Below are 22,419 nucleotides of genomic sequence, written 5' to 3' on the forward strand. Positions count from 1 at the left end.
CCTATTTGAGATTCTAGATGAAAATAGGGACCTACCGAAACATTAAACTGTAAAAGAAGTAAATAACATTTATGGTTTTTTGTTTAAGCTAAAATTGATTTGATTTTTTATTTTTATTTGTTTGGTAAATATTGTGACATGGACTAGTGGCTAATTTGTTGATTTTTTAATTGGACTACAAATCATTTATTTAATTTATTATGTTTTTTAATTAATGTGTATTTTGTTTATAGGTTGATGTTATATTTTTAATGTGTCTTGAAAGTCTAAATGTTTGTCTTCATCATGTCCTTCGTTCTACTTGTCCATTTAATAAATTTGGAGGTTCTAGTAAACAAAGATTCAGTGCTAAAGTCAATAAAGATCTGGTGTCAAAGTCAATAAAAATTGAATATCAAAGTCAATTAAGATTCAATAATTTTAATAGTTTTAGTAATAAATGCGTATTAAATGTTACTACCTACTTCTTTATCTAAACATACATTTATATATTTATAGATTTTATGATGAATTTTCAATTAACACAATATAATTATGGTCTACTTAATAATGATCACATTTTACCATAAATTAATCGTATTAGATTTAATTTTCTTGAAAGGTGACCATTCTATCCATTAGTTACTACTGTTTGGTTTTAGGATGATTGTTATAACCTGTTTGATTGTTTGAACCGTGAAATCATACGATACAATGTGATTTGAACACATGATTCAATTTTCTTTTAGTGACTATTTTATCTTTCTTTTATTTTGTACAGTAAATAAATAGATATCTAGATATATAAATTCTTATATACTTTAAATACATTTATATTTTTTTAAAATTACACAAATTATTGTCATAAATTCAAAGATGGTAATAATAAATACATATATACTAAAATTCAAGATGATAATTCTTATTAAAATTAAATATAATAATATATTTTCAGAATAAAGTAAAACAAAATTAATCGTTACTAATAAGTATCTATATGTGACAAATCATTTGCTAAAATATTTTTTAAAATTTAAAATTATTTTATTATTATTATTAGGTTGAAATCAAAGAGAAAAACAAGCTGTACAAATTAGAAAAAAAATAGTAATATATTATTATTATTATTATTGCGTAGAAACATTAAGATTATTAAGATTACTGAAAGAGTGATGGACGTGTGTTAGTTGGTTAATGAGTACTCGTATTTCTTTTCATCTTCTTCTTCTGCATTGGAAGGAACCCTAATCCCTTATCGATCGGAATCAATGGAGGGAATGCTGTCCGCGAACGAGCAGCAGAGCATGGTGTCTTCGTTCCTTGAGGTGGCTCAGGGCCAGACTGCCGAGACTGCGCGCCAGTTCCTCCAGGTTTCACTCTCTTCCGAATTCCCCAATTTCACATCGCTCTCGCTCATCATTGTGTAATCTTGAAATTTCTAACTACTCGTAAGGGTGGAGAGTGAATTTTAATCAAGAGTGAAGTATAGAATATTGCTTTTTGTTAACAGATCTAATGAGTATTAGGGTTGTTGCTGTGATTGATGTTGTAACAGGCTACCAGTTGGAAGCTTGAGGAGGCTCTTCAGTTGTTTTTGATAGGTAGTGAAAGTGGGGCAGTGCCGCCTCCAACTTTGCACACTCCGCCTTTGGAAAATGTTGATTCCTGGACTGACCAACCTCCCAGGTGGTATTGTGATTCTTGTCCCCTTTTCAGTGATTTTTGTGGGTTTTCTCTCTAACTTATGCTAGTTGTTTCAGTGAACCTATGAAGGACCCAACGGGGAGTGAAAGTGTTGGACTTAACGAGGCAGAAGAAGTGCGCCCTCCCTTACCTGTAATCAGGGAAACTCTCTATGATGATGCAATGCTGTATGGGTATGTTTTTCTTTTTGTCAGAGATGCAATGCTGTATTATTTGGTGTTTTTTTAAACTCTGGATTATATGTTTGTATAATCTGGAAGATGTTTATGTGCGCCTTTTAGAGACGTGAAACAAAATTATGTGAACGAAAGATGAATGGTTGAGTCTGGATAGGCAATCTTGTTATCCATACATAACTGGAAGGATTTAATTTTTTGAATATAGTGTGTCTGTTTTATGGCGACCAACCAAGCATTATAATGCTGCAATTTGTTTTTGGAATATGAGATGTATTATATACGATTAATGTTGTTTTTACTTTTTAGTCCCTGAAGAATTTCTATATATTGTTTTTTTTCCAATTTATAAACAACTCTTTTGTCGATGTTTTTTTGAAAAAAATCCTTTAGCCCCTAAAACTTGCATTTATTTTCCTATACATGCACTAAAGTTTGGTTTTTCAAAAAATATAAACAGTTGAGGACTAAAACTGAAGTTTAAATAATTTTCAAGAACTGAAAACACTACGAACCCTATTATGTACATATATGAAGTATTAGGTTGTCGAACGAATTACACTAGAGTATGCTACAACTGTGATATATTTTCTTATCTTCATAATGTAAACTACGAAAGTACTGTGTGAAGTGATATTGTAGCCATAATTCAATTAATCGTGTTTAATAACTTGTCTTGTGTTTAGGAAATATTTGCCAATGTTTTAGTTTGGTTCATTGAGTTTTATGAGTCGACTTTCTTGTGCTATAGTATATATGTTGCTTCGACATTCAAACTGTGTATTCATGTTGTTTTTTTCATGTTTATGCAGAGCACCAAGGGTTGGGCATCGTTCACAAGAACCAAGCACTCTAGTTGCATTTCGTAACTTTGAAGAAGAAATGAGAAATCCAGGGGTTTGGGAGCCAGAGCAAGGTGCTGCTTCTACAGCAGAGACTTCTCGAGACAATCTTGCTTCACTTTATCGCCCACCATTTCATTTGATGTTCAATGGTCCTTTTGATAAGGTAAACATGATTCTTAGTTTGGATTTTATGGATTCTGTTAGAGTGGAAATGAGTGAAAGCCAAACTTAATGTGGACAGAATTTAGAAAAAAAACACTCTAGTACTGTGTTGGGCTCAAGAATTAAGCACACTAAATTCTCAATAAATATAAAAATATAGCAGTTTTTTGGACAGATTTGTGTACAAACTTGGGGCTTCCTCCTAATACAGTTTTTTCCTCCTTTCAGAAGGCAAGGAATAACGTTGACACTTTAATGGCCTTTCACAAGCCTGTCACACAATCTGTCTAACTATTACTGTCATATCATAATGTGTAACTACCTAATCTGAAATTAATATTAAAATTTTTAGACTGGTATGATAGAGAGATAATTTAGAGAAAGCAAAGAAAAAAATGTTATAGATAGTCTTTATTTAAAAATACACTGATCACAATTTATGGATGTCTTTAGTTGGTTATATCTAACCAAAGAACTGTTTGGTACAACTGAATTATAATCAAATTTAGGTGACAACTAGCTGATCATATATGATATACTCTAGCATCTACCCTACAACTCAGGGTGATTGGTGATGTCCGAGAATGGGTTTGTCTCAAAGAGCGATAGATCTGAGTTTGGTGAGAGGCTTGTGAAATGTCTGCAATCTTATCTTGAGCAACAATGTGGGAATGACCTATAGCCTTTTTCTTTGTCAAAAAGATGTTCACTTCCATGCATTTTGTTTGAGGGTGCAACACAGGGCTTCGACTCAAAGCAATGGTGTTTTGATTCACAGTAGATTGTAGGCACGGAGCAAGAAGCTTGTAGTTCTTTCAGTTGAGACTGCACCCATTGATTCTCTGAGGCTGAAGTAGCAAGACTCCTCTATTCTGCTTCAGTAAGGGTTTTTGTAACCGAAGTTTATTGCTTGAACCACCAATAAATGAAATTTGGTTGGGGGGCTTAAGGAATGAAACGAGCAAGCTGCAGAAGTATATTTTTGGTAATCAATATCTGAACCACCGTCATCATTATAGTATTTCTGTTAGAGATAAGTTGTGAGTGCAGACTAGGATGTAAGAGAATCATATAATCAGAAGTCTATTTAAGGTACCTTAGAATATGAATAACTGCTTGCCCTTGAGAGTTCAGTGGCTTCCCCATGAACTGATAGATTTCATTCACTGTACCACAATGTCCAATTTCTGGCCATGTTACTGATGTATTGCAAAATTTGTAAAATTTATCTGTAAAGGTTTGAATCATGCATCTAGTCAGCCCCAAATTGGGAGTTTTTGGGTCCCCCAAGCAGAGGATTAGAGATACCTTTGGCTTCAGCTGTACCAGCCCTGTGCAGCAGGTCTCTTATGACTTGATAGACTGAAAGAGAGCCAATAGGGAAGTGTGACTTCAATTCCCTAGAAGTAATCTAATTCCTCAAGCTGTTTTAAAGAAAAATAGATAAGTACATAGAGGCTGTTTAATAATTAGATTCAGATTTAGCCGTGAAGATGTTCCAGTGATTACACTATCCTCAAAATAGATAAATACATAGAGTCTGCAGTTTTAATTGATCAAAATGAGTAAAGACAAATCACATTTACTCTGCACAAAACCAAAGGCAACAAAAATCATAAAAATTCCCCTACATGCTGCTCTTGAATTCCTAAAAATCCCCCCACATGCTGCTCTTGAATCAGCATTTTTACTTTCTTTTAGGACACCTATTGAGTGGCCAAATTGTTTGCTGCAGTGAGAACAATGAACTTTTCTCTCTTCTCACATACTCCTTGTATGACAAATTTCTAGCACATCTGTTTCTGAACTCAGAAGGTTGTTAATAATGTTTTGCAACTGGTACTGGGTTGCCCAACTTTGTTTGGAATTGCCCACCTTGGCCCGAGTATCACCCATTTGAAGAGGGTTAACCACCAAGGTGAAAACCCGCTAACCCAACATCTTTCCTTTCTGTTCATAGATAGCATTTTCAGTTGTTCTATAGTTGTTGCAAATGCCTGTTTGCCGAAGCATTGGGAGAACATTCTACATATTGTTCTCTTTGACTCAAAAACCATTGTTTCTCCATACAATTCAACTTCTGTGAAGTTTGAAAGACAATTTCCTTTGGTACATCCTTTCTTTGCAAGTTCACAACTTTCTCATTGTAACATTATTAATCCCTTTCATAAAATAGTCCAAACCCTTCAAGCTATTGCACCAACAACATTTCAAAATTTACGTATAATCTCCAACCAGCCTTGTTTAATATTAAGATTGGGAGTTGTCATAGTGATCTCCATCACCAACACTTAAAAATCACTTGAATTATTTTTCCTTCTCTAGTAATGTGTTGGACTCAAGAATTAAACTAGCTGAGTTCTAAATAAAGGAAGAAATAAAATGGCTTTTGGGACAGATATGTGTATATACTCTGTTTTTTTAACAACATTGTCAAATTCAATTATCGGAAGAGAACAGGAAGGGAGATAAAAAATCTCAATTTGACTCATACGAGTAATGCTTATAGGAAAAACTATACAGAAATGAACATTAATTAAAATAGTATATAATATATACATTACAAATAACTCATAATAATCATAAACATATCCAATACATAACACGACTAGTCCCATAAGTCATATAACAACTCATAATAACTACTAAATTCATAATTGCTCAATACGAATTATGAACTTAACACTCTAAATCTAAATGGAAGCAAGAATAGAAAAGAATATTAAAAAAAATTATAGAACAAACACTGAGAAGAATTGTCTTTTAAACTGTGATGCTTTACTAAAATAATAAAATAAGAAGTATCTCTGAGAGGAGAAAATCTGAATTACCAAAGCAACAACAAAGACTGACAAACCCTCAAGAGTAGGTTTCATTTCCATGAAGATTGATGATAACGAAGGCAGTGCCAGTGATAGTGATGTGAGAGTTGGAGACGGTGATTCAAACCTTGTGTACGGTGATGCAAGCGGCCCAACTACAGGAGTTGGGAACTAGAACTGGGCAACAAAGTCCGAGCCTGCACAAATGCTTTCAGGATTGACATGATGCATGATCGGCTGATTTTTCAAGCGAAGCTGCAATCCTGCTGTGGTCCGTGACCTTCATGTTCTGCCTTGCATGTTTTCTCTCTTGGGTCTCCCATACTTGTAGGATTGTGCCAATATGCTCACGATTTTGATAACATTGCTCCTAACAAGGAGTTTCATTATTCCAATAGATAAAAGATAACAATTTGAAGCTTTTATTGTCTTCTACAAGTCTGTCACAGAACTATAAACCAATATAACTGTCATATTATAACACTTACTGCCTAATTTGTAGTTAATGTAAAAATAATTGCTTAATAACTTATACAACATTAGAGCTGGCAAATACCTACCTAATTCAGGAATTGCCCTATCTTAGTGAGGTTTCTGATAAGATATAGATTGTTTCTGTTTTGCATATATGATAGAGTGTTTGAGTTGGCACTTCCTATTTTATTTTTATGGGTCTGTTAACAGTACAAGTCGATGCCTTAAACTCATTTTGATTACAATCATTTCCATCTCCATAGTTTATGGGAATTTTTGCGTAAAAGTTGCTGCAGGTTCCTCTTGATGGGCAGTGTATATATTTTGAAACATAAAGATATAAATGGTATACCATTGTGACTAGACTTTTGGCCTTTGTACGCAGGCAAAAGATGCTGCTTCCCTGCAGAACAAATGGTTGTTGGTGAACATACAATCTACCAAGGAATTCAGCTCCCATATGGTATTATTTTCTTGGTTTTCCATCTTCATTTATCTTGATCTGTTTCAGCATTCGCCCTACTAATATCATGATCACTTTGTGAAGCTAAACCGTGATACTTGGGCCAATGAAGCTGTTTCTCAGACTATTAGTACAAACTGTATATTCTGGCAGGTCAGTTTCCTACTGAACACTGGCAGTAATTTTTGTTCTATTTTCAAAATGTTATTTACCATGGCATTTATATCAGAGTTGGTGTAATTTCTCAGATTTCTTAGAAAAGTTTGTGGATATTATCTTACCTCCTAATACACAGAATGACACTCTAACAACAAGGTTAAGCTTAACTTTGTCTCATTGTAATTTTTTTTTATAAAAGAACAAATTCACTAAGACTAAAGAAATTAATTATGAAGTTTGGAGGATAGTGATATTTGGACTTCAAAATGGGCACATGTAAGATTACATTTTCTCTTGTGTTTAGTTAAATTTTGGGTATATCTTTCTCTTAATTGTGTTTATTAGTTTGATGAACTTTTACGTTTAGTTGGTAGTTTAGACAGCAGGTTTCAATTTATGTATAGAACACTAGAGTCAGTAAGACTCAGTTCAATTAGGTTTACGCTAACTGTACACCCGTTTTTTTTTCTTTTCTAAATCTTAACTAACTTTTGTCTATGCCTCTTGATTCAAAAGTATTTGTTGCTGATATTACACTACATTTATTGTATCTTTTTAGTATTATATGCACTTTTTCATTGTCAATTATTATTTTTGCATATAGGTATATGATGATACAACTGAAGGCAGAAAAGTCTGCACTTATTACAGACTGGATTCAATTCCTGTTGTACTTGTTATTGATCCCATCACTGGTCAAAAGATGCGCTCTTGGATTGGAATGGTTGAACCCGAAAGCTTATTGGAAGTATGTGATACAGTTTTTTAACTTGTTATGATGTAGACATTTTTGCTTGAGAAATTGAAACATTATTCATATGCAAATCCTGAACTAGGTTATTTTTTAACCTACTGATGCAGGGTCTACTAGCATTCCTTGATGCAGGGCCTAAGGATCATCATATTACATTGTCTCACAAGCGTCCTAGAGGAAGTTCTAGCCCACCAAAATCTAAAGGTTTGTTGCTAGTATCTGTATATATTCCAGGTGTTTGTATAGTGTTAGATGACTTGATGTTTACGACTGTCTTTATTGTTATTTTACATGTTTACTTCTTTACTAATCAACACTCTATATTGTATTGGATGGACCTTAGTCACTTCCCTTAATCTGCTTCTGGTATTTTTTTTCGACTTTTTGAAATCCTGCTTTTTCTTGAGGTTTTCTTTTGAATCTGGATAGGATCTATTCACGGGCCTAGTTACCTTTCTTTAATATAGTCCCCTAGACTAACTGCAATTTCTTCTGAAGCAGCGCTAGCGTGCCAGAGCATCATGTTGTTGCATGCTGTCTGTCCCCCAACAATCAATGTGTTTCACCTGTCTGTTGCATTTATGTTTTGCAGCTCAAGTTGCAGAAAATGGCAGTTAAATTGGGCCACATGTTCTACAGGGGTTCCTATGGTTGCTGTGTGTCGGTCAGAGAATAGAGACACAACTCTAGCCCTAGACAACAGTTTTTTTTTTTACTATTATTATTTTTTTTTTACTTCAGTGAGTATATAAAAATACCAAAATTCTAAAATAAAATGTCAACAATTCAAACATAGTCAAATGCTAAGATTAAACGTGGCAAGACATCTCCGGTTTGAATGTACCAAATCCTAAGTAAGGTAAGATTAAATAGTAAAGATAAGATTAAATATCTATAATTCAAACATAATCAAATCCTAGGGTAAGATAAGATATGATATCTTCAATTCAGTCCTAGTTACATCTTGAAATAAGATATCTAATCCCCAAATATTGGAAAATATCCCTTCTGAACCCTCACGAAACCCGAATCTTAGATCATGCATACACACAAATGAAGAGCGAAGAAACAATCAAAACTAGAATATATGGTTGGGGGAAAATGGCAAAGAGTTGCACTTATGAATCTTACTCAGGCACACCAATGCGTTCCTAAGCATTCCTATTTGTTTTCGGAACATCACATCTGTTCTATACTCACCAACCAATCATAAACCCAATCATAAATAATGTAATCAGGATGGGGGAGGATACATGATAGGTGCAATTACACTATTTGTTCAGTTTCATGTAGTGTTATTAAACTGAGGTCAGATTTGCTGGTTGGTTTGACCATAAACCAAACTTATGAACAGTTCAGTCAGTCATAATATTGAATTGGCTCTCAAACCCATGTTGATGCAAGTGTGTTCTATACTTGCCAACCTATCATAATCCCAATCTATGTTTAGTTTCAAGTAGTGTTATCAAGCCTGTTTGGATTGGCTGATTTGATTATAAACTGAACTTGTAGTCAGTTTGATCAAGTCATAAGATCGGATCTGCTCTCAAACTGGTGTCAAATGTCATTGAACTGGATGTGAATCATATTAGACTGGACAAACTAAGTGACTTCAGTCGGACCAGAAATACCTTTATTGGCACAAAAAAGAAGTGGGAGGTTGCTGGAATGAAAATTTTTACTTGTATCTTAAATTTTTTGTAGTGTAGAGGGGGCATAAGAAGAGAGACGACGAGGGAGAAAAAAAATTAAACTGTGTATGTGTATGAGGGCTTGGGGTGGCTCATCACATTCATATGCAGATGAGTTTTCAGGTTAATGATGGCTTATTGGGCTGAGTGATGTGGGATTGTGCATGTAATTTATAAAGAGCTTACAAAGCTAGGTTGGGTAGGGTCAAATGTAGGACATGCACAAAAATTAGTTAAGGCAACCACTGTGTCAATGCACTTTTTTAATACCTTCATATAAATATATGTCACCATATATATGCACACACCAGTTCATGCAGTTTAACCATGTATCCTCTGACCTATTACACTGCCCGAGTCAATGACTGGTTGGAGTCCGCCAATGGTGGTTTCCAAACAAAGATCATGTTTCAACTTTGAACTATCAGACCTGTTTTTTAATTATATATGATTTTCTAACCGCTGAATATTGAATATAATTTTAGATTAAATCACACTGAGGCCCCCTACTAGAGGGGGGGGGGCTACTCTAATGTTTTTAAAAAGAAAGTTTTGGTTTGTTAGAATTTTAAAAAGAACTGTGGTTTTACATAATTCGTAAACACCTCACTGGCTATTAGAGTGATTTATGCTATATTTTAATAGTAGAATATTTATTGTAAACTTTAATATCATTAAACTATAACATTAGAAAGAGTGGTCATCCCGCACTCTGCTATCATGCCATAGTGTTTTTGTGGGTGAAAACTCTGCAGCTATCTGTTATTAGCTATTATAATTCCAATTAAATGTCTTTTAAAACAAAGGCTACAATGATAACCTAGCCAATAGCATAACTAAAATTTATAATAATTAATAATAATAAATAAAGAGATCCTCAGTCTGTATGATCATATCTAACAGTAACGCGAATAGAAAATAAAGAAACCCCTGATTAATAGAATCATAACTAAGAAATATTCTATTAAAATAATAAATGGTCAGGATCTGAAATCAGGAATTTTGATATGCTGATCTGATTAAAATGGAATAGATAAAACCCAAAGTAACTATAATAATCAATGTTTATATTTTAGCATAGAGATATGCCTACCTTACATTTCTAATGATCAAACCGTCTTTTTGAATTTTGTTCTCATCATGATCTTGTTTGATGTTATAGCCTTGGTAGAATCAAATGAAAATAAAGAGGAGGACGAGGAAATTCAAAGAGCTCTGGCAGCTTCTATGGAAAGCATGAAAGAATCAACTGCTATGGCTGGTAGAGAAAATAAAGATGCTGATGTTGTAGTCAATGGGCAAGAAACAACCTTGGCTAAGAGGCCCACATATCCACCCCTTCCCGAGGAACCCAAGGCTGAAAGAAATCTTCTCTGCAGAGTAGGTGTGCGGCTTCCTGGTGGTCAACGTGTTCAGCGTAACTTCTTACGCACGGATCCAATTCAGGTAACAGACGTTGCTCTCATACCTTTAGGAATTCATTCAACCTTTGTTTCTTATGGATGGTCTTCTGCCAATTTAATGTGATTTCTGGATGCTGTATTCTTTACCCCCTTCAAAGAACTACTGGATATTATTTATATCTGCATGTCTTGTGATATTGCAAAATTGTTTTTGAAATTGTGATTATTATGGATGTATATGATATGGTGTATGGCATCAAATTTATCATGGATACTCTGCATACTCAAGTACGAGTCATTTATGTTCCGCAGTACTGTTGATTTGTTACGTTTTATTTGATGACTGCTGGATAACCGTAAAGTTCATGATAATAATTATGTTCCCTGGTTTAAGTTGCCAGCTTATTTTCTTGTTAATTTTGAAGAACAGGATTATTGACCCTCAGTTGAGTTCATGAATTTCTTACACCACCCATTATTCAAAATAAGTATTGTTGTGTGGAGATTAGCATGCGCGGACTTTGCTTTTGGGATGCAAATTGATTGTTTTTTGTTAGTTTATTTGACTGATTTTGATTTTCTTTGTTTTTTCTTGAAGCTGCTGTGGTCTTTCATTTCTACTCAACTAGGAGAAGATGAAACAAGGCCATTTAGGCTAACACATGCAATTCCTGGAGCATCTAAAAATCTGGACTATGAAAGTAATTCAACCTTCCAGGAATCAGGCCTTGCCAACTCTATGATTTCGGTGACTTGGGACTGAGTTCGTATTCATTACCGGGTTAAATTTCCAGACTGAGAACTTCAGATTGGTGATTCCCATCAATATGATCCCTTTTTCATCTTTTAACGAGGATGTTTATGTTCAAAGAAAAGGTTATTAACTCTTTGTGTATAGACCACGAATCCGAATGATGGGGTTAAACGAAGTTAATGGAAATATATTAACGTTGTTAATATCCTCTCAGACCCTTCTTTTTTTGTTTAATAAAATGTTATTGGTTAGTAAATTAACTGTAAGCTTGTTTTTAATTTGAAAACTGACACGGGTATTGATGAAGCCCTGATGTTAGTAAAGTCAATGATCTGTCAGAAAATTTTCTTCAATAAATTAAGAACCAAGAGAGAGCATTTAAGTTCTCGTGTTATAGAAAATTATTTCAAAACTCGATAATTCAAAATTTTATTTTAAACTCAATCAAGAATTTCAATTTTAGTTAAGATTACGAACGAACTTTCACACTGAAATTTAGATTAGAATTAATGGGAGTTATTTTAAATTCGGAGAGCAGTTATTTTAAATTTACATAAAACAATTTGAAATTATATACAAGATTCACATATTTTCGATTAGGTTTTCCAATCATGAAAGGAATAAAATCTATTGCAATTCCAATTATGATCACCTTGAATTCACAATGAATTTCCAATTCTGCTCCATATTATTAAAAAGATATTCACATAGTTCCGACTATATTATTTGAGAATGATATTTTAATTTTTAAAGAAATCTAAATTTTTTATTATAGAAATTGAGGATAATTTTTTAATTTACAAAAAACTTCAATTTTTGATAACAAATTGACATATTTTCGAATAAGTTTACTGAGAAAAACTTTTTATACCATAGTAAGTTATGAAAAAAAAAATCCATTGTTGTTTCGATTAGGATCAAAGAATGTCATTCTTGAATTCAAAATTTAGTTCAAGATTAAGAACTATACTCACATCGAAACTTTGATAAAGGTTACCAATGTTATTTTTGAATTCACAAATATTTAGAAATTATGAATAAAACTTCAAACATTTTCGATTAGGTTTACTAAGTAAATTAGATATCAGGGAAAGAGAAAAGAAATCTCAATTCTATTTGTAAGAACCTAAAAAATAGAGTATTAGAGTTGATACATGATTTAAAATAATGAGACGATTATTTTATTTTAAAATAATCTGATAATATAAATAGAATTTCTTAATCTCGTCTCATTACATAAAACACAATTATTCTCTATAAAACTCCTCCTCTCAATTCTCTCTTTCTTAACTCTAAGTGTTCTCACACCTCAATCATCTATTTGACGATAAGGAAGTTCCTAGAAGATCACAACTGAGTTGTCTCCAATATCTACCAATCAATTTCTGTAATAGTGCAAAAAAGTTTCAAATCTTTTTCTCCCTTTTGTTCTTAGTTGAGATCATGCGTAATGATCTCTTGTCGCATGTGTATTGTGATGTTCTTTCCTAGTTTCCGGTTGATCAGATGTCCTAAGGACTCTCCTTGATCTCTTTTTGGTGTTTTGTAGGTGTATTTAGAGTTCTTTGAGTCTGAAGCAATGAGGGTACAATTCTAATGCTTGATACACAAATTTGTGAGGTAAGAGGAAGCTAATTTTATCTTTAGAGTATGTTTGATACTTTCATGAATAATAAGATGATCTCGATGTAATTTTGATAAATGTTTTAGTACTTTTGTGTTTAGATGAAGATCATTGGTAGTATGATGTTTGAATACTTGGTATGATATGTTTTTGATAATCTCTACTGTAATGATTGTGTGTTGTGATGTTGTTTTGATGATTGAAATTGGCTAAATTGTACAAATTATAGTAAGAGGTCAAAATTATGCATTTATAGTTAATCTAGTAGGTTTGAAGCGTGAATTCCGAAAATCTGTGTTAAATGTGATGACGAGTAGTTTAATATAATTTATTTAGTCTTTAGAAACTTAATTAGGGTGAAAGTTGGTTGATATGTGGTTTATAATGGAAGGGTAGTGAGTTTAACATGTTTACAATGTTGTTACAATGAGATTTTAGGGGTTTTGAATAGGTAAAATCTAAAGGAAGGGAGTATGAACTGAAATGAACATTTGAGGTTGTTATTGGGTGTATTCAAAACCTGTTTGAACCTTGAGAATGTTAGAAAATCTGATATAAGACCAGTTGATAGTAGATAGGAAGAATTTAACTTAGTTTTGGCTAGATTTAGGGGTTTTGACAAGTGAGATTCTAAATTAGATGTTCTGGGCTAAATATGATGATTGAAAGTCTATTACTAAGTTCATTAGGACTTGCTTAAGCTATGGTTGCAAGAATTAAGTGTGCAAGGTATATAATTGAGTCTGGTATGTTTAAGATAGTAAGTTGGGTTGAAGTAGTTATTTTGAGTTAGGGATCATATTTAAGATGTTTTAGGGTGTTTAGAAGGTCCTAGGAATCATTCAAAGTTGTGGGAGAAGTGTGCAAAGTGATACAAAATAGGTATCAAATTCTGATACAACGCTTGGGCGCCCCCTTTAAGACGTTAGGCGTTAGTTTTCAGATGGCTAAGGTACTGAGCGCTAGCCTCAGGGTGCTGAGTGTCAGGAAACAACAGCTAAGGTGCTGAACGCCAGCCTCTGGGTGCCTAAGCGCCAATTTCATCTACCTCCTTAAGTGGTTTTTAGGTGTTATTGTGATTTTTAATGGATATCTGAGGTTCTGTGATGGATGTTTATTGACTCATGTGTTCTCTTGCATTGTTATATGATGGTTTATTTGTGAATTAAACATGGTTAAGAGAGTTTCAAGGAACTTCTCAGTGGTGGTTTCAAGTATTGAAAGTATGATTATAGGAAGCTCAATTTTGGAGTTCATCTTGATATTCTAATGGTCATCCATTCTCAAGTACAAAAGGGTGAGACTTTTCATGAGAATAACAGGAGGTACTATTCTAGGGGCTTTACCTTGGCCTAAGGCGAGTGATAACGGACTAACCTTGTGTGATAGTTTGGGGTGACCCAACTGTTTCACCACGACAGGTGCACGAACTGCCATAGCTTGATATTCACACTAATCTGGATAGTCCAGTCTAAGTCTTGTCAGTGTTTGGTTGGTTTTGTGTGATATATGTATCATGTGTAAAATGGTTAAAATGTATAAATATATTATTAATTGTTTGTAATACTAGCTTACCCTTTTGTTTGTATGTTTTTGTGCTTTTTTCTTGGTTATGATCATTTGGTGAGTATGAGCAGAAGACAATAAAGTTTCTGTGGAGCATGCTCTCGATAGAGGGACGTCTGATGTTTAGATTTATGTAGATCAACTACATGTATATATATAGTTTTGTTTAATTATCTTGTAAATAATGTTTTAATTTATAATTATATTAGGAAACTGTAATTAAATTTTATTTTTCCTGTCTTTTTCAACTGTTCTTGTTTTATTAAATATGTGATAATTATTATATAGTTTAATACTATATTTTAGGACGTTATTTAAGGACACTAATGTTTTTTTTACTTTAAAGATTTTTTTTTAATTAAGAAAAAATATTTTATTACACGAATTCCTTAAGAACTTGAAACTTTGTTTGAAATTATTAATAAAAACCCATGTTATTTGACATATACTGCCACGAAATTAATTTCGTGACATCAAACATGAATTAAACTAAAAAAAATTGATACAATTTCTAATATATAAATGTATAACAAGTTTATCGGTTTTTTTTATGTATTGTTCAATTTTCTGATTTTATTAATTTATTAATGGAGGAACACCAAAAGATATTTGTAAAAGAGGACACCAAATTTATTTGATGAAAAAACACAATATATTTCACTGACCAAAATCATACAAATAGTGAATAGTTTTAATCACTAGTGCAGAAAGGACTTTAGACTTTGTTATTTTGGACTTTTAACGTCAGATCCCGATCCGACGTCTTTACGGGTGACGTTAATGAGACGTCGGACTCTATCAAAGACGTCAGATTCACCAAAACCGACGTCTTAGGGCACTATAGACGTTTGTTAATGCCTTTAATCGACGTCTAAGGACACTATAGACATCAGTTAATGCCCTTAACCGACTTCTACGGGCACTATAGACGTCGGACATGGCATTAACCGACGTCTACAACAGCTCGTGTCTTTGGGTAGCGTAGTAACACCTTCTTCCTTTGTTAGTTTCCTCATAAGAAAAGCTTGCGTCTTTTGAATCTCATGTGGCATTTCAACCGAAAATCGAATCTGGGTCCTTGCATAATTCCATTCCAATCGCTAATGAAAAAGAATACGGTGACATGAGAACTAGACAAGGATCCAGGTTTGATTTTGGGTTGAAATGCTATAAGAGATACAAAAGACGCAAACTTTTCTTACGAGGAAACTAGCAAAGGAAGAAGGTGCTACTACGCTAGCCAAAGACACGAGAAAAACTACATGAAAACACAACGAAAACTCATTTTAATCGGTTCAAATGGAACATAATCCATCAAAGACTAATTTAATCGGAGTAAAAGTAAATTTAAACGACTCAAAAGAGATAAAACGCACCTGGAAATGCAACGCCGTGGAGAGAAAAGGCGAGGAGAAAGACGATGAAGTGTGCGTAACCGCGGGTTCGCGATTTCTTATTTAACAGGAATCAAGACGTCGGGGACCTCACTAGTATGACGTCCATTCGATTTAAAAATTAATATTCGCAGTGTATATAGACGTCGGACGTGGCATGATCCAACGTCTAAATGGCGAAAAAAAATGATTTTTCACATTCTGGCGCATATAGACGTCTGTTAGGAGGGTACCCGACGTCTAGGTTAACTTTTCACCTACCCTGTCAGCCATATAGGCTTCTGTTACAGGGGGCCAACGTCTATAATCGCATATAGACGTCGGGGATGGTGGGATCAGACGTCTATATGACGGAAAAAAATGACTTTTCACCTACCTGTCAGACATATAGACGTCGGGTAGGGGGGACTCTGACGTCTATAATATTATAAACGTCAGGGTCCCTCCTAACTGGTGTCTAGATGCCCAACTTATTTACGAAAATGCCACCGGTCAATAATTTACGTTGGCTAGTTTGTGATCCAACATCTACGGGGTGACGTTAAAAGCCAATTCTGCACTAGTGAATATAACATTATTTTGTTATATTGTTAAGTTATTAACTAATAGTCTAAAACAAATAGATATGGTAAGTGCTAGTTTGATTATACTCATAAAATAAAAATTTACATTCATCCCTATTTTCGTGTTTAAACGTTTTTGTTTATTCTTCATCTCGATCTTCATATATTAAAGAATATATTCATACTTTATTCCGTTCATTTCCAAATATTATTAATCTTAAACTCACATTTACGGATAATCTCTTTTTTTTATATATATTTATTCTTTCGGATAATCACTCGTGGCACTTTTTCTCCGCAAATTCGTGCCACATTTTTTCCACTGAGTTGTAAAGCAAGATACACAAATCTAAAAAAAAAAAGTTGTGTTCCCCAATTGCTTATAGTGACAGTTCCAAGTTTCATTCGTTGCTATATTTGATCCATCGATTTAACACACAAACTTTTTAAAGAAAAAGTGTCTTTAAAAATAGTGAACAGTCATACAAGCTTATCTTAAACATAATAATATGAAAAACCCAATTAAAACTTGTTGTACATTCAATCTATTATATTTTCTGTTGTAAGTGTATTTGGAATTTCAAATAAGGAAATGATGTAGATTTTAATAGATTTTGCAAAAACGTAATCATTTTCCATTTTTTAAAGAAATATTTTAATATTAAGGTTATGAATTTTGTATTCATAATATTTATAAAATCTGAAATCATGAGATTTGAAATAATTTCATAAATATTTTATATCTTTACCTTTTTTACTATTAAATAAATGCCTCCTAACTTATTATTCTACCATGCAAAATTACATGAATAAGAAAATAACTTTGGCTTAATACCTCTTTTTGTCCCTCTTTATAAGAGAAATGTTCAAGTTTGTCCTACCTTTTTCAAAAAGTTCAATGTGATCCCACGTTGTGAAAAAAGTGTCAAATTTAATCCTTTTTGGTCACGGCGTTAAATATTTAACGATCCTGCTGACAACGTGGACTGATGTGTGCAACGTGGCTTTTTACCTTCGTAACGTGGCAGTGAAAGTGTTTTTCATTAACTGAGAACGTGGCAGTGGGCAGTGATTAAAATTCTGAGTGTTAGGGTTTGGTTTGGGTAATTCGAAATCGCGATTTGGGGATAAGCATTTTGGAGGACCTGCAAATCCAAATTGGGTGATCTTGAAGGTGAAATCTGCAGAGGAAATCCAATTCCGCAAATCAAATCAGGTTAGAGGTTTTTCGAAAATGTTTTCATTGTTGTCGCGTTTGAGGGGGTTTAACTATGGGTGAAATTGTTTTGTGTGAAAAGTTGTCTTCTTTTGATGCATGATAGTGGTCCCATAGGTCTTACTTTAACTGAAATTAGTGGTCCCCCGTTTGCATTTGCAGGGTTCGGGTAGGGATGCATGATAGTAGTCCCCTTTAATTATATAGGCGGAGAGATAGTTAATTGGGACGTAAACCCCGATAAATGGTGTTATTTTGGAGTATTAGGTTCACTTAACCATATGGGATACATGCAAGTAGAAGAATTATATTACAGTGTCCAACATGTTCTACATAAGGTTGATGATGATAAAGGAGCTATGAACATGATGAATGTGGCTAAGTATTTGGGGGAAGTGAACCTGTATGTTGTGCATGGGGTGGACGAAGCAACTATCTTAGACAATGATGAGAATGAGATTCTTTTGCTATGTGAAGGTCATGCAGAGAGTGGTGAGGATAATGGCGTACGAGGAGAAGCACATGTTGAGGGTGGTGAAGAAGGAATGGAAGAAGTAGTGGAGGGTGCAGTGGAGGTTGAGAATAAGTATGCAGTGGATGTTGAGAATGAGGATGCACGGGATGTTGAGAATGTAAGTGAAGGATTGGAGGTTCACAATGAGGATTTACTGGATGTTGACAATGAGGATTGGTTGGATGTTGAGCATGACGATGCATTGGAGGTTGAGAAGGAGGATTCAATGTATAATGAGGATGTTCAGCATGAGGACGCAGAAGATGATGAGGTTGCAGTGGAGATTAAAGTTGACTCTCATAATGGTGACCCAATCTTTCAAAGAATGTATGTTTGTCTCAAAGCTTGTAAAGATAGTTTCATAAGTTGTAGGCCCATTATATGTTTAGACAGATGGTTTTTGAAAGGTGTTTACAAGGGGGAGCTGCTGACTGCTGTTGGTAGGGACCCAAACGACCAAATGCTACCCCTTGCCTATGCAGTAGCAGAAGTGGAGAACAAAGACAGCTGGACATAGTTTTTGCAATTGTTAATTGAAGACCTCGGGGGCAGTGAAGTATGTGGAGGGTGCACATGGATGTCAGACCAGCAGAAGGTATAATGTGCAGCTTATTTTCATTTTTAGTTAATGATTTTGTATAGGATATGGTTTTATTACTAAATTTAATTGTGCAGGGGTTAGTCTTAGCTATCCAAGAGCTTTTGCCTCGGGCGAACAAAGATACTGTTTAAGGCACCTCTATGCAAACTTTAGGAAAATGTTTGGTGGGCAGGTATTAAAAAATCTGATGTGGAGTGCTGCAACCACCACATATCCCCAGGCTTGGGAGAGAGAAATGCTGAAAATTAAAGAAGTCAATGTTGAAGCATATAAATACCTCATAGCCATTCCCCCAAGGTAACCCATTAGCCATTATATACACATTACTGTCACAGATGCATTGTAATCCATTTGAGAATTCTTTTTTTCAACAGGTTTTGGTCAAGGTCTCGCTTCACAGCTCAACCAATGTGTGATACCCTTGATAACAACATCACTGAAGCTTTCAACAGTGTCCTCATTCATGCAAGAGGAAAACCAATTATCACAATGATGGAGGATATCAGAGTGTATCTCATGAAAAGGTGGGCCACCAACAGAAGCAAGGTCGCATCTATGGACTTCACAATATGCCCAAAGATAAAGAAGAGGCTTCAGAAAGAATGTAATTTGTCTAGATTTTGGCTGCCAAGGTAATCTTATCACCACAATTTATATACATTTTGTTATTTACGTTCATTGATGTGCTTTATTTCTTTCAGCTGGGCTGCACGAAAGATTTTTGAGGTTAGGCACACTTCATCTGTTGGGAACAAGTTCACAGTGGATCTGGACACTAAAGAGTTTAGCTGTAGAAAGTGGATGATCAGTGGCATCCCATGCTGTCATGCAATTGCAGTAATGAATTACTGTAATGTTCATCCAGAAAGTTTTATACCCACTTGCTTCAGAAGATCCACATATGAAGAGGTGTATGCGTCCATAATTTTTCCACTCAATGGTCCCCAACTATGGCAAACCACAAATTTCAATGATGTACTACCACCACTGATAAGGAAGTTGCCTGGGAGGCCAAAGAAAAAACGCAAGTTGGAGGCATGGGAGTTAACTAAGGACGACACTCAAATGCGTGTTGGAGGGCATAGGAAAAAGTGTACCATTTGTCGTCAGACAAAGCACAACAGGAATAACTGCCCTTTACGGCCCCAACCAGCAGAAACAAACCACCCACCAGAAGCAACCCAGCCACCAGAACCAACCCAGCCAACACAAACAACCCAGTCACCAGAAACAACACAACCAAACCAGCCACCTCCAACTTCCCAATCATCCCGTCCACCAAAATTCAGAGTCAGAAGAAAAGATAGATAGATAGATGAATTGGTTTATCATGTACTGTACTATCTTTATTTTGGTAACAGACATGTATTGTCTTTTTAGATGAATTGGAGGTTATATGTATTCAATATCATGTACTTTGGTGACAAACCTGTACTGCCTTTATTTAATGAATCAAAGTGCTTTCATCATGTTTTGGTCAAAGCTTGTATTTAGATTTGTAATATGTGCCATTAGTCCTCAGTCATATGCATTATTGGGTTGACTTGTTTCAACATTTTTAAACCAAATGGGGGACTGATTCGAACATTTTCTACATTGCATTGCATAACTGATGTTACACCAACCAAAACACCTTCGCATTGTCAACGTACTTTTTTCAAGCATCCAAATACATAACAGGTATTAAGCCAACTTATAACAAACACCCAAATTCACGATCTAACTAAATCAACCTAACCACAACTTCAAAATTATAAGGTCAACCACAATACACACACACAAAGCTACAACTAACAACTTCATCATTTTCTGGATTTTCTGCAAATCCTTCACTGCATTTTCTGCAAATCCTTTACTGCATTTTCTGCAAATCCTTCACTGCATTTTCCAGCTCACTTATTCTCTTCAGAATTGTGCAATCTTTTTCATCCACGTTGTCTTCACAACACCACTTGAAAAAGTTACAGCAGCTCCCAATTGAAGATCCACCCTGTTATTTACCATGTTAGGGAATATATGAACAAATGCATCAAATCAACTCAAGAAAACATTAACTGAGAAGGGTATACTTCAAACCTTGTAATGAGGACAACCCCAAAAATTTCTCCCAGCATTCTTCGTAGTTCTGGCCACTTTCATTACTGCAATATCACCACAGTAACAAGTAGGGATTAACCCACCTCCCCTACAAGCACCACCATAGGACGAACGAGAAGATCCTTTGGCCTAGCTTTTCGAAAACGAAGAACACCCTTGGGAACCCATTCTCAATCCTCAAAGACCAATTCGAATACCCAAACCAAACCCTAACACTCAGAATTTTAATCACTGCCCACTGCCACGTTCTCAGTTAACGAAAAACACTGTCATTGCCACGTTACGAAGGTAAAAAGCCACGTTGCACACATCAGTCCACGCTGTCAGCATGATCGTTAAATATTTAACGCCGTGACCAAAAAGGATTAAGTTGGACACTTTTTTCACAACGTGGGACCACATTGAACTTTTTGAAAAAGGTAGGACGAAATTGAACATTTCCCTTATAAAGAGGGACAAAAAGAGGTATTAAGCCAATAACTTTTTAGTACTAATTGTCATACTATATTGAAAGCACCACCTCATATAAAAAAGAATATAGAGTTACATTTTTTTTAGCCCCGTAAAATTATAATTCATTTTCTTATATTTTGATTTTTAAATTTTAAAAATAAATAATTAAATATATTAATTTTGGAAGTAGTTCTTAATCAAAAATACAAGAATTTGACTTTGAGATTTAAGCCTTGGTTTATCTGACACATCTTTTAATAAGTGGGAACAGAAGTACACCAATTTAAAATTTCAGGTTCAACCATCTTGAATGCGCTAAAAGCATACATGATGACGAAGGAAAGAAAAATTCCTAATAAATTGGTTATCTTCTTTCATCCTCAACCACAAGTTACTAAACAAGTATAAGTACGTACTATGCTTGATATACTGTAGTTACTGTGAGCATATGTAATTGAGTTTAGAAAATTCTGAATTTTCATGGTTATGATAATATGTCATTGTTTATTTTATTAATTTTTTTTATCATTTCAACAAGCTGGTGATGCAAATGAGTCCGAGACTCTTTTTTGGGTAATCATATGGTGGAAGTAACATTTAGGGAGTTTATAATATTTTTTTAGGATAAAATTATATCTAGTTTATTATGATTTTTGAGTACTTATTAATTAAGTTTTAAGAATGAGTTTTATTTTAAATTGCTTTTATGTTACTATGATGATTGTGACAATGAAATTATATGAATTTATGATGTATTTTGTTACATTGATATGTTTTGATCTTGTTACAAATAAATATTTTTGATCCAAAAATATAAACATCTCAAATGGTAACATAAATTAAATAATGCAAGTAAAATAAAGTAATAAACCTCAAACTAAATAATACAAACGAAGGAGGTTAAAACTTAGTATAATTGTCAAATTGAATAACATATTAATCTTTGTAAAAAAATGTAGGTATTTTTTGCAATCAAATAATTGAAAATAAAGGAGGTTAAAAACT

At 34.1% G+C, this 22,419-nt stretch overlaps 2 protein-coding genes across 2 annotated transcripts; both read left to right on the forward strand.

Moving 5' to 3' along the window:
* Positions 1-1,148: 1,148 nt before the first annotated feature.
* LOC124839210 (UBX domain-containing protein) lies at positions 1,149-11,591 on the forward strand. The gene is made up of 10 exons (XM_047314957.2): positions 1,149-1,349; positions 1,535-1,665; positions 1,740-1,856; positions 2,672-2,867; positions 6,548-6,625; positions 6,710-6,778; positions 7,389-7,532; positions 7,646-7,742; positions 10,392-10,675; positions 11,231-11,591. Exons 1-10 carry the CDS (start codon positions 1,248-1,250, stop codon positions 11,393-11,395), a joined length of 1,383 nt encoding a protein of 460 aa, XP_047170913.2. The 5' UTR covers positions 1,149-1,247; the 3' UTR covers positions 11,396-11,591.
* Positions 11,592-19,051: 7,460 nt separating this feature from the next.
* LOC148206623 (uncharacterized) lies at positions 19,052-20,175 on the forward strand. The gene is made up of 3 exons (XM_088108354.1): positions 19,052-19,161; positions 19,251-19,496; positions 19,566-20,175. Exons 1-3 carry the CDS (start codon positions 19,052-19,054, stop codon positions 20,173-20,175), a joined length of 966 nt encoding a protein of 321 aa, XP_087964480.1.
* The last annotated feature ends 2,244 nt before the right edge of the window (positions 20,176-22,419 follow it).

Source organism: Vigna umbellata, chromosome 1 (assembly GCF_029865625.1).
Source record: "Vigna umbellata cultivar VRB3 chromosome 1, Vumbellata_1.0, whole genome shotgun sequence".
NCBI lineage: Eukaryota > Viridiplantae > Streptophyta > Magnoliopsida > Fabales > Fabaceae > Vigna > Vigna umbellata.